Genomic DNA, 13314 nt, shown 5'->3' on the forward strand with positions numbered 1-13314 from the left:
ACACTCAACCATACATTTCTTCCAGAGAGTACAGCAGCACATGCTGGTAGCAACCTACAGCAGTTGTTAACATTCCCAGTAGCTTCCTGGATGCCCACTGGCCTGAAAGCCACTGTGAAAATCATCAGTTTTTTCTGTGTTGATATTAAAACTGAGTCATTAGGAGTCAATACATCAATTATGATGATATTCATTTCCTTGCTCCTTGCCATGCTGGGTTATTAATCCAGTTCTGCCAAAACTCTTTATTCCCACATGCAGTATGTGAGCAGCACCAGACAGGCTCGACCATTATTTTAACAAAACTACAGAGAAGCAGTTAAACACAAAGGATCACTTTATTTCTCAAATCACACCCCTCTCATTCTTAAAAAGGTGCATTTACAACTGTCACAATTTTAAATATATTCTTTATTTTCCTGTGAAGTTAAATACTTTAAAGAAAAACCCCCAAAGCTATAAATACAAAGCACAATAGTTTCACTTTATGATTTGCTTTGAGCATTGCCTTGTCCTGTATCTACTCTGGAGGGTTTTGCTGCTCTTTGAAGCTCTTACAAGAGAAATCCAGAGCCAGTATCCCTTGCTCTTCTGAACCCTCTGCTTACCAGCTGTTAATACAAACTGTTAATAGGATGATAAAGCATGCACAGAATAGCTTATAGCAGTATAGTAACTCTAAACCTTTCATTACAAATACACAGATTGTTACCAAGGATATAATTGCGATGCTTCTTTTTCTAGATGCTCATAAAAAATACCATGCTACATTTGATGATGTGCATGTCTGCTCGTGAAAAGGAAATCAGTACTAACAAGGTTTGTTGGATTGTTCAATGGATAACTTACAAACCCAGACAATTCCCAAGTTATCGACTGGATCACTGCAGCACAATCTGCAGCCATCATTTTACCTGAAACCTAATTAGCGCAAATGGTTAGCAACGTGTATCCGCTGCGGTATAAAATATCACCAAGGTCATCAGAATGCGCCATCTGGGGTTTATTCTCACATGATAAGCACAGTCCAGTGCGATAGCACAGCTCCTGCTAACAGCCAGGAATGGAGGTCTAACAATACAATTTTTACGGCATTTGTCACAGTAAAGGAGAGGTGAAAGTTGTCCAGTGCAGGCAATATCATGCTCCTTCAAATTGCTGAGAGCAGAAAGTTGAAGTGCTTCCTGTATCAGAAGCTGCACTCCTGGAAAGTTTTCCTTGAAAGAGGTGTCAGTGTGAGCCCGAATGGGTGTGGCTGTGAATTCATCTCAGTTATATGTCTTATTCCAGAGACAGTATTACTGAAAATGCAATCAGGGTCTAGCAGGCTGGTTTTGCTACATATACATGTACTTAAAAGAACATTCAAAGAATCTGATAAAGTATAAACTTTAGCTGAAACTCATACCTGCTCTTAAGAAGGAGGTCTGAGGTAGTTCAGAACCACTCTGTTTCGAAAAGAAGCAATTTAACACACCTAACTTTCCAAAGTAGAGTAATTGCTACAGAGAAGGGGAATGTAAATGTACAGTTTTAAACTACTGTCAAGAAAGAGGAGCACTGATAGAGGTCTTATGAGGAGCGGCTGACAGAGCTGGGGTTGTTTAGCCTGGAGAAGAGGAGGCTGAGGGGAGACCTCATTGCTCTCTACAACTACCTGAAAGGAGGTTGTAGAGAGGAGGGTGCTGGCCTCTTCTCCCAAGTCACAGGGGACAGGACAAGAGGGAATGGCCTCAAGCTCCGCCAGGAGAGATTCAGGCTGGACATCAGAAAAAAATCTTTCACAGAAAGGGTCCTTGGGCACTGGAACAGGCTGCCCAGGGAGGTGGTTGAGTCACCTTCCCTGGAGGTGTTTAAGGCACGGGAGGACAAGGTGCTGAGGGGCATGGTTTAGTGAGTGGTAGGAATGGCTGGACTTGATGATCCTGTGGGTCCTTTCCATCCAACCTAGTGATTCTATGAAATGAATGAAAAAAAAAATCATTAAAAGCTGAACTTCTGTTTAGCCTGGCTCCTTCGAGAATCATAGAACAATTTGGATTGGAACCTACCTTAAAGATCACTTGGTTTCAACCCTCTGCCATGGGCAGGGACAATTTCCACTAGAGCAGGTTGCTCAAAGCCTCATCCAACCTGGCCTTGAACACCTCCAGGGATGGGGCATCCACTGCTTCTCAGGGAAACCTGTGCCAGTGCCTCACCATCCTTACAGTAAAAAAAAAAAATCTTATCACTATATAATCAAAACCTATGCTCTTTCAGCTTAAACCGTTATCACTTGTCCTATCACTGTACATCCTGATAAAGAGCCCCTCCCCAGCTTTCCTGTAGGCCCCCTATTTAAGTACTGAAAGGCCACTATAAGATCCCCACAGAGCCTTCTCTTCTCTAGGCTGAACAAGCCAAACTCTCTCAGCCTATCCAATACAGGAGGTGCTCCAGACCTCTGATCATCTTCATGGCCCTCGTCTGGACTTGCTCTTAACAGATCCATGTCTGTGCTGAGGACTCCAGAACAGATCGCAGCACTCCTGGTGAGGTCTCATGAGACCAGAATAGAGGGGAAGAATCACCTTCTTTGACCTTCTGTTCACACTTCTTTTGATGCAGCCCAGGGTATGTTTGGCTTTCTGGGCTGCATGCGCACATGTTAAGCTTCTCGTCTTTGAAGGAACAATATTCATATTCACTTCAGAAAGAAAACCAATGCTAATAATGAAATTGAGCAATGCAGAAAGGAAATTTTACAAGAGATTGGACAAGGTTCTTAGGCATGAGCACTAAATTGTGAAGTAATGTTATACTTCTCAAGTCTATCTGCTCAATGTGATTTTGGCAGCTCCAGGGAGCTGATATACCTTCACACAGGAACATTGAAAAGTTATGAATTCTTTTAAGGTTCACTTTCAATGACGCAGTTTATTTAGAAAACAACATTTATGTACAACTAAAACATTGAGCAATGCACAACTAACAAATTCAGCATATATTTAGTGCATCATGGTGAGCGAGAAAATCTTAGGCAAGCCTGTACAATGTCTGACTTACTACTTAAGTCAACAGAAAGCCTCTAATTAATTTTTCTTTTAAGGGTTACAAACAGAGTGTGAACAGATTTAAGTAAGTACAGGCTCCAAAAGGACTAGTATTTCTCATATCCACTTTTTGCTCACTAGCACTTGACAGCCCAGTGGTAGGTGCCTTTAAAGTCTGATGTGAACAAACTTGGATGAGAATATTTTATTCAGCATATGACAAGAGGTAAAAATAAATTTATTTAAAAAATCTTTAATATATCACAATTTGGAGGAAAGTTCCAGGAACACCGGAGCATCAGCAATATGATCCTAAGTAGGGAGGAAAAGAAAAGGAGTAACAAGCAGATTCGGGGCAGCATGCAGGAAAAAGTAAGAGCTGTGAGGACTGGAGACAAACAGAACTAGCTCAGACCACAAGAATCATATCTTCCTGTTGCTCTTCCCATAAAAACTACTAAGCCTTTGCTTCCTACATTCTCTTCCTTTCTTTTTTTCAGTGCTCACTTTCAGATGAGTGATAGAATCCCTAACAAAATACCCTAAATTCAAAAACAAGTCTGTGTAGAAACACATCCTTGCAATTAGTCACTTCATCTTGGGTAACACATACGTTTTCTTAGCTATATCTGCACAGATGCACGCATATTAAGTCCAGTCTTTGCCTCAAACTTCTCCCTGCAACTGCAGCTCCTCCTCTAAGAGTGAAAAGTTTCTAGTCTAATCATCTAAGCCCATGAACTTTGTATTACTGCATAAAATCATTCACTCTAAGTATTTACTTCTCAAAATTACATCATTCCTGAAACAGATCCAAATCATATAACACTGATGCCCTTGTTATTAAAAATGCATACACAAACTCACAAAACCATCCAAATGGGATCCTGGCCTGTACAGAGCAGAAGAAACCTGCCCTCGCTCTCCAGCAACGAACCCGCATCATTGTTTCAAAAGCTCTTTCTCAGTGTGACAATCTCCACAAGAAATTCCTGTGATGAATTCTACAATCTTTTAGCAGCTGAAAATAACTAAACACCCCAGCAGACAGCAGCTGCAGAAGATGCCAAAAAACCCCCACCGATGCTAGGGACTGACTATGCTTCAAAAGCACAATCTAAGTTTTTTCTGGAAAGATAAAAGCTTCTAAACATCTGCTGTTAAACACATTTCTTGGATTCCAGGTATTAAACCTAAATTAGTTTACGATTATAGTTCAAGAGGACAAAGACAACAGATAGGATAATGTGAAGTAAAACTGATACAAAGGAAATGAGTAATTTCTGGTAGGTGTGCAAGTTCCCTGCTTCTGCTACAGAAAGAAGCTGCAATAGCTACTATTCACTCAAATTACATGGCACAGTTTTAGACAAGCAAACCATACTCTTTACAGTAAACAGTACAGTACAGCCCAACTTACTCGATGTTTCAGGAGTCACTTGCTACTTTTTGGACACAGCATTTGCTGTAAAGACCACACAGGTCAGTTGTGTGAACTCCTCAAACCACTTTAAATAAATTGAGGTCTTCACGTATCTGCCAGTTTTCAGGAGTCACTAGATAATTCTGAAAAATCATGAGAAAGGGGTTTCCTCTCTTTGCACTGAGGGACGAGGACCTGCACAAAGAGGTGATAAAAATGAAACAGATGAGTGAAAACTCTAAGGAAAAAGTACGTACATTGTACCAGTAGTGCAGCTCTCCTCTGCTATAGCCCAGGGTCTAAAGTAGCAGGAGGCACTGGAGAGGCACTGTTACACCTGTGCCAGGTGATCACCACTCATTCAGATTTTAGCCAAAACAGTTTGAACTTCAATTCCTATGACGTTTATGTAATGAATTGATTATATATATATTTTTTTTTTCTACACAAAACTGGGTTTTATTATTCTATTAGGCTGGAGGGTATAGGAAAAGAAATAAAACTCTGATGACTCGTTGGGTGATAACGTCTAATGCTAAGGGTGTGCTATTACTTAAGTGCAGAGCTGATTCTTCACTTACTTCCACCATTTGTATATACCACAGTAATTAAACACACACAGTATGACAAAACCAATATATAGTTGTACTAGGATTACATCTATTGCTGAATGGCAGATACCTGCAGTTTTCTCATATTATAATACAGTTGTTAATTTGGGCTTTTTTTGTCTAAGAAAAGTTGCAGGGTGACCTAAAAACTATTTTTATAGTAAGTATTTTCAAAATCCAACCTAGATCCAGATTCTGCTGTGGAGTATGGGTGGGACTTCGACGTTATCTCAGCCAAATCTGCGTAATAAAAGCTTATGAGGGTGAATGCAGGGCTTTTTGAGCAGTTAACAAAAGCCATATGAAGGCTCATTCTGTACATGCTGCAAGCCATACATACAAGTTATCTAGAAGGAATATAGGTGTTTTCTTTGGACTGCACCCTTGTTTGTGAAGAGCATTTAATTTGCTGTATTTTATTTACCTTACTACAGCCAAATTACCAGCACTTAAATACTGGTCAAAGCTTTGGACCTGGCCTCCCATACCTTGTTTAGACACTTGCACATTTTAAGCAGCCATAAAACAGAGTCAGCATCTTGCGATACCACAATGGTTGCATTTCACACTTGTCTGTATAGAATTGTTTTTCAGTTTTGGAACTTCAGAACGTGTTCTAAACTCAAGCTAAATAATTAGCTACTACCTCTATTCAATTGACAACAACAATAAGTTCAGAAAGTACTAAGCATTCTGATCTATATACACTATTAACTGAGAGATGGGGATGGGAACCAGGCCTTAAGCATGCTCTTGGATCTACAAATAATTATTTTTAAAGCACAGTTTTGTCCTCTGGAAAAAGATACGACATACAAGCCTAAACTTTTACTCTTAAACACGTTAAGTCTTAACTGACTCTGACAATCTGCTGACTGCTCCAGCCATGCGTTCACTTGCCCAATTGATGATATATCAACACCTGTCAAAACATAAGCCAATTAATACTTTTAAAGAGAAAACCCAACATATAGCATGCCTACTTTCTGCAAAATCGCATCTAAATTCCAGTTCCTTATTGAGTGTCTCTGAGTGGGTATCACTGTATAAATAGAACTACCAACATATAACAACCAGACAAAAATGGCATTAACTTTGTCTCCTAATCTTCACGCTGACTCTAGATGTACAAAACAGTGCTAAATAACGAGCAGATGCTCTAATGTATTTGGTGGGAAGACTCAATTTACTTGAAGTGGAATAATTACAGACAACTTTTTCTTTCTTTAATGGAAACTAACTCTCATCAAGTCAGATACTAAGCTGAATTATCTAATTTGATATTATCATTAGTTGAAGAAGAAGATGTGTTAAATTCATTTGAATTTTTCAGCAATACTGAGAAGCACCAAGCTCTTTTATGAGTTGCCATAATAAACAAGAAAAAACACTTTCAAGGGGAACAAAAGAAATTGAGCCCTAAACTGCAATGAAGAACAGTTCTTTCCCCAATGAAATTGGTGATTCCTCCTCCATATGATCTTTTACAGTAGACTTGGATTAACTTCTTGTCACTGTAATTCCACTTAGCATGCCATTTGAAAGTGTTTTAGAGCTGACTGGCAATGGCTTGAAAACAGAGCTGCACAATTTTGCTCACTACAGAAGCTAATTTTCCTGGATAAATTAGTTTTAAGGAGCTGAACATTTCTGTGAATAAAAATCTTTTAAATGCACTTGGAGTAAGTTAATTAAAAGAACAGAATTTAGAGAGAGCTTTGTTGAGCTCCATATGAGTTAGGCCGAGATCTGAATTCAACCTCGGAAGAAAAACTGAGTAAAAGAGGCCCGGAGAATTTAAAGACAGTAATTACCATAACTAAAGTACTAAATTAGAAATAATGACTTGATACTGACAATATAGTTAGTTCCATTATATAGAAATCTAAACTCTATAGTTTCTGACAAGAAAACAATGAATACCTAGTCAGTTCTGCTCTACCTGTTTAGAAAATATGAGTAACTGATAACACAGTCCTGAATACACATAGCATTTCATCACCCTGTAATCCTGATGTTAAGCCATAACAGCACAATTTACTTCCACTGAAAGGCAAAAAACCCCCAAACCTAAAAATACATTGCAGAATAATACACAAGAACTACACCTGAAATTGGGAGTCAATAAATACAGATAATAAATAGAAAGAATAAGAATATTCACACCAAACCACAAATCAGTTCTGTGTGGATTCTTCCTTTGTTACAAGTAATGTCTTGCTGCCACCATGTTTAAGACAGAGACCCATTTTAGGCAATAAAGATAAGAGGTCTATTTGTTGGTGGGTAGTGTTAGAAGACCAAGAAGAGTTCAGGTCACTTATAAACAATTTAACATTATTTCTCTGAATAAAAAGGTAAAGGATTCCCACTAGAAGATGTGAAGTCGCAGCAGGGCTTGTATTAAAAGACCAGGAGCTCTGAGGCCTGTAGAACTTGATACTGTTTGCTTTGGGAACCTCTCAGATCTGTTCATTCAGATTCTTGGCAGAGAACTAATATCACAGGAAATAAATAGACATTTCTATTTAACAGAGTCATAGGACAAGAACAAAAAGATGTGCAGTTGGTTACAGTCTACAGGACTCATTTTGTACCACAAACATTAATTTTGTACAAAGATTACAAATGCAAAATCCTGTTCTCTCTCTGAGAGCCGGAACTCAGAACAGCTGGCACAAACTGGTTTTTATTCTTATGTTTAGACATTCTCTACAACAGTGACTACTAAAGACTAACAGCTAGAAAGTTATGCCCTTTGCTTATCCACAGCTTGAAAAAAGCAAACTCTTTTGATTGAACTGCAAAGAAATACCATCACTGACACAAAAGGACTTGTCTAGCAAAGACAAGATACACTCCACGCAACTCAGTAGTTCCAGCATGGATTGCAACCAGAATAAGAGAGTCTTCTGTTCTAACTTCTTTTAAAAACAAACAAAGAAAAAAAACCCCTCCAAACCGAAAATAAACAAAAAAGACCCAGTCATGACTTTTTTGACCTATACTTAAACACAAGAGCTGTGTCCCCATTTGCTGGTCTCAATACTTTCATGCTCCAAAGACTGTTAAGCCATAAGGTAGGCCAGCACCCAGACGAGGCGCTGGCTGGCACGAGCAGTATCTTGCCTCAGAACTCCATAACGTCTGAGGCAGCTGTGGCACATATATATTATAAGCTGTACGTAATGCAACGGGCATGCATCTTCACCAACAGACATTGAATTCACAAGTCAGAAGACAGCAGTGGGAATGGAGGGGGCTGTGTGCAAATTTCAGAACTCAACTGCTATTTGGCAATGAAAAATGCTATAATATTATTGATAAAGCCTAATCAATTTTATTTGAAACAAGAAAAAGGAAGCTTTCCTCCTTCGAAGCTTCTACTGAGATTCATTGCTAGCATGTGTTATATTTCTTCCTGTTTTTAGCACAACCAGTATCCAACAGGGAAATTCGTTCAAATTAAGTAGTGTGATAAATTAACATGCTATTTGCTATGTTGATATAACTCATTTTATCACTATGGTTATGTAAAGAAAAACCATATTTATTCTACACTGGCTTTGTTTTTTGCTGACAAGCCTATTTGTCACCACAGGAAATTCCAAATTCATAAAACTGAATAGCTGACATTTCCAAGATAATGTACTTTGTGAGGAGTAACAACCCTCCTAATCAACTTTTCTAATTACATCAGCGTTTGTCTTGATACAAAATCACTTAATCCCATACTGAAAGACCAACATGGAGTTCTTCCTAAAAGTCACATAGACCTCGAGTAAGAGACTGTATCATCATCAGTGTGGAAACAGAATAAGCAAAGTAGCACGCAATGTAATCAAGACAGATATAGATGGATAACAGATTCTGTGACTGTAAAGAAAGAGCCAGATCTATTACAATACAATGTAAAAGCATCATATTCATGAAGATTATGAGAAAACTTTACGCACACATGGCCTTAGAATTTTTCGCTCTAGACTGTAAAACATTTTTTTTTCTTGGAAAAAAATATGTATCTGCAAACTCTGCTTTTTGTATTTGAACAACTGCATGCCAGTGACCAGATGCAGTTCCACTCTTCTAAACCAAACACAACTGATGATCTGTTGCAAGTTTTCGTAGAAATACAGGTAAAATTGAAGTAGTCATCTTCTGGAGTGAAAAATATGTTTGTCTTCAAGATGGATGCTTGATTTAGGAAAGTGTAAGAAATGACAATTTTGTACTTTGAAAAGTCAACTAAGGTCAAGATTAATATAATATCCATTAATTAGTTTGTTGATATCATGAAGGCTTTTTTTGTCACCCCACTGATGAATGAGGGAATTTGCATCTCAGCAGGTAAACATGTTTGATCCTTCTTTAATCTACAGCACAGCATTCACTACAGCCCAGAATAAGAGACAAAGTGTAATACAGAGTCAAAACAATTTAGAAAACAGATTACTAGTTACAAAGGAAGATGAACAAAGATTAACTTCTAAAAAATAACATATATTCTGGATTGATGTGCTCCATAAAAATTTCTTTGCAATGGAAGCCTTCAGGGATCAAATACTTATTTCATATGCCTTCTATTCTGCTCGAGTAATTTTAGATTTCTATTGTAGCTCTGCCTTTTATTTCCTTCTGTTCTTGCCTTGGTTAGATTAGAGAGGTAGGGTGTTAATAGGGTACTTGATGAAGATTGAAGACCTATTTTCTCCCCCCTCAAAGACCAGCCTGATTTGAACAAATTGAGGAGAGTGAAGCAGTCTCTTCATGTCCTTGGGAAAAGCCTTTTCCATTCCAGCACTGCCAGCTTTCAGACATGGTCCCCTTAGTTCACAGACAAAATGAAAGAAAAGGTGCCAGCACAAGAAAGTTCTGAATAATTTTAAATAACATCAGCAGGGCCACAAAAACTCCCTTCAATCTCCTTTACTGTTGGTGAGCATGTGAACGCGAGGTGGATCCAGGAGGGGAATGCAGGGAACTAGTGCTTGCAGCTCGACCAGGGCGAGAAACAAGCTGTTGTCCACTAGTTCCCACCTCTGTTGTTGTCACTTCCTTACTGCTCTCATCCTTGTGGGTACTGGTTTGTGCTGGGCACTCAAAATGGACACAGTGAAACACCTGGAGAGAACAAAAAATGAAGATAAAGTAAACAATTAAAAGCTGGCACGACCATGATCAATGTAAGATGAATTTTATATGGAACTATGCAGGCCAGATCAGTGCCAAAGTACCCGTCAAATTAGACTGTTCTACCACGAGGTGAAAAACATCTATCCATGGGCCAGAAACATTGTAACAGTCATACAACAGGAGCAAGAGAAGGCCTACAAACTATATCAACTTGTACAAATTGCCCTAAAAATCAGAAAGATGATCCAAAGTGGATAGAGATATTTTTTATGATTTTTTTTTTTGCCAAGTGGCATAAATATCTACTAGATGCTATTGGATGACAACAACAATTATATTAATTGTCTTAAATGTATCATATGATCTAATTTCTTCCTCAAAAGACTAAATAGAAATGAAATTTAAATTACTACCAATATGATTCTATTTCAGCATTGCCCTCTGCTGTAATAGAAATGTTAGCTCTACAAACATATCCTGGATTATGTAGAAAGGCATTCTGAGTGTCCAAGGAAGCTGCTGCTTCTTCAGATGAAGTATTCCATTTCAAACAGCGATCATTTTTGGATGTTTCAAACAATACATGGGACCACTGTATCTTAGACTATCTTAGATTAAGAGGATCATCTGTTTAAGCATTTTTTCCAATTTATTTTCTACTTTACCTACTCTTAACTTCTACTTGTTCTTGAAGTGCCTGGGAGGAGGAGAAGCAGGAGCTCTTCAAAATTGTTACAAAACTTCTTTCCACATAATTTCTCATTGCTATGAATTGCACAGATTTGCCACGTACTAAACTAGTAAACTTCTCCTATCCTGATTTAAAATATGCTATCTTCCCATGCATTTCAGTTTTATAGATCAAGCCTGATGAATATTAAAAACTGGATTTAAAAATTATTGTTTTAACTTATTTTTATATGATTCTTCTTGCAAGAAGACCGTATCTTTAAAGCTCTTCTCACAAACAAAGGTAATCTCTTATAATCTTCACTGCCCTTTCCCAGACCCTTCCAAGTTAATATGGACAAAATCAAATACCACAAACAAGACACAGATATACAATATATTTATACAAAACTACCGAATATTATATTTTATATCCTTTCTTCAATACAACTGAAAATCCTATTATTCTTTTTGACCATCCCTGTTCAACGGCACATTGAGCAGATGTCTGCAGTGACATGTCTGCAATAGCCCCTGGGTCTTTTCTGAGAAGGTAGCTAGCTAATTCAAATTCTGACAGCGTACATGAAATGAATAAAAAAATATTCACTGTCAGTAGGGTTTTTTCCATCCCCGTTATACTCTCCTATGCCTCTGTAAGAATTCTTGCAGTTTTTTACAGACACATAGTGATAGTGATGCTTGTTTATAGTTCTATATATACACGCTTACATAAAGAAGTATTGTTACGCCTTCATATATACACATATGAACAGTCCACAAATCTAGACCTGTACCCACACATATACACAGATGCACAACATGTTTTCTCTCTGCAGTTCTTCTGGTGAGCTTTTTTCTAAAGCTGAACTAATTTCTACAGTGGAGTCTGCTACAGTTCTTGAGAAACCAATTTTTTGCATTCAGCTACACTTCTTGAGAAGTAGCTTTTATACTCATTCTGATCCCATGTTTGTAAAGTAACAGCTATTATCATTTTTTCAGCCACGCTTATCAGGATTTGTAGGAAAGAACATTATCTCATCAGTGCATGTCTGTAATACACTGCTTTCCTTGGAAACCAGCACAGTCTAATGAATGGGATGGAGTTCTCCAAGTCAGAAGATTCCACTCCTACTCTATCCCACACGAATATTGTATTTTGTTTAAAACTTCGCTTTACATAGTGACACATGTTTTTTTTAAACATAGCATGGATACCACTGAAATTTAGCTAATACAAGTCTATAAGGTCTGAAGTACCTGATTCTTAAAGTGTAACTTTAATTTTTACCAATTCTTTTACATTAAATTCTTAATGCTTAACTCAGCATCTGGCACATGAACAAGCCTGTGATTTTATAGCAATTTTCAAATACTCTGGCACTTCAATATATAAAAAATACAGCTTGTGAAAGAAGCACAGGATAGAGAAGTAAGATTGAGCTCATCTGCTTCATCCAATATTGGAATTATGTATTTCAGAACAGTATTACTAAAACAAATAATCTTGAGTGTGTTTCTCTAAAAAGGCAGTGATTACAGTTCAGCATCATGCTCTGATCAATGTCATGTTGTACTTCTCAGATATTCTAAGGAAGGTCTGATACAAAATGCAGGAAGGCCAAGTAATTTGTAAGATAAAGCTCTCACATTAGCAACTAGGTGTCCTTTCCAGGTCAGTAAATACTGAGAAGGAATAACAAGATAAAACTTACACAGTTAAAGCATCAGGTGACTTGTCTGACAAATAAATGATGACAAAGACTAGGGAAAAATAATCCTTTCTTTAGAAAAGGAGAAGGTCTAGAAGCTCAAGAAAACAAGAAATTACACTTCTATTTTGCTCTAACATATTAAAAAATATTTGTGAGTATATGTCTTTCAAAACTTGGAAAACAAGGCAAGGGAAAAGATAAGCATAGAAGATGAAATCATTCACAAAATGAAGAAATTACATAGGATTTTTTGCAGTTCTAAAAATCAACTCTTCCCTTTGGAAAGTACATTTTTTTCAAAGCTCAAAGGTATGTGTTGGTAGAACAAGTGGTTTTGTATGTATTACAGTAAAACTCTGCTGCCATTACTATCTTTTGTTTAAAATAAATTGACATAAAATACAACAAGCTGTTCCAGATAATTCTGGAAACTGCTCCCATTCTTACTTGAGAGATTACCAAGACTCCAGAACAAACCAAGACTTTGGTTACACTGTAATTATTTAAATGGGGAGCATGAAAAATATCTCACTGTCTTCTTTGGAAAACGAAAATTTATGACAAAATGTTACAGACCATCTGTTTAACATATATCAAGCAATGTAATATATGCATGCTGATAGCGTTCCTACTCTACAAGCTTTAGGAGAAATTTTTTTAAAAAAAACAAGTTAGTGTTGGGTACATATTTTAAAGACAAAAGAGGAAAAGACCTAGAACAGCAG

At 37.5% G+C, this 13314-nt stretch overlaps 1 protein-coding gene across 2 annotated transcripts in view; it reads right to left on the reverse strand.

Annotated features, from left to right (window-relative positions):
* Positions 1-201: 201 nt before the first annotated feature.
* Positions 202-13314, reverse strand: part of BTBD9 (BTB domain containing 9) — a 125984-nt gene continuing 112871 nt past the window's right edge. Inside the window, exon 11 of one of the 2 annotated variants that reach the window (XM_069852553.1) lies at positions 202-1448. In XM_069852553.1, the coding sequence (XP_069708654.1) occupies positions 1392-1448 (57 nt within the window). In that variant the 3' untranslated portion in view covers positions 202-1391. Of the gene's footprint in view, positions 1449-6962; positions 10191-13314 lie in introns of those variants that run through there. The other variant, XM_069852552.1, reaches the window with a different exon arrangement.

This window comes from Phaenicophaeus curvirostris, chromosome 2 (genome assembly GCF_032191515.1).
Source record: "Phaenicophaeus curvirostris isolate KB17595 chromosome 2, BPBGC_Pcur_1.0, whole genome shotgun sequence".
Taxonomy (NCBI): domain Eukaryota; kingdom Metazoa; phylum Chordata; class Aves; order Cuculiformes; family Cuculidae; genus Phaenicophaeus; species Phaenicophaeus curvirostris.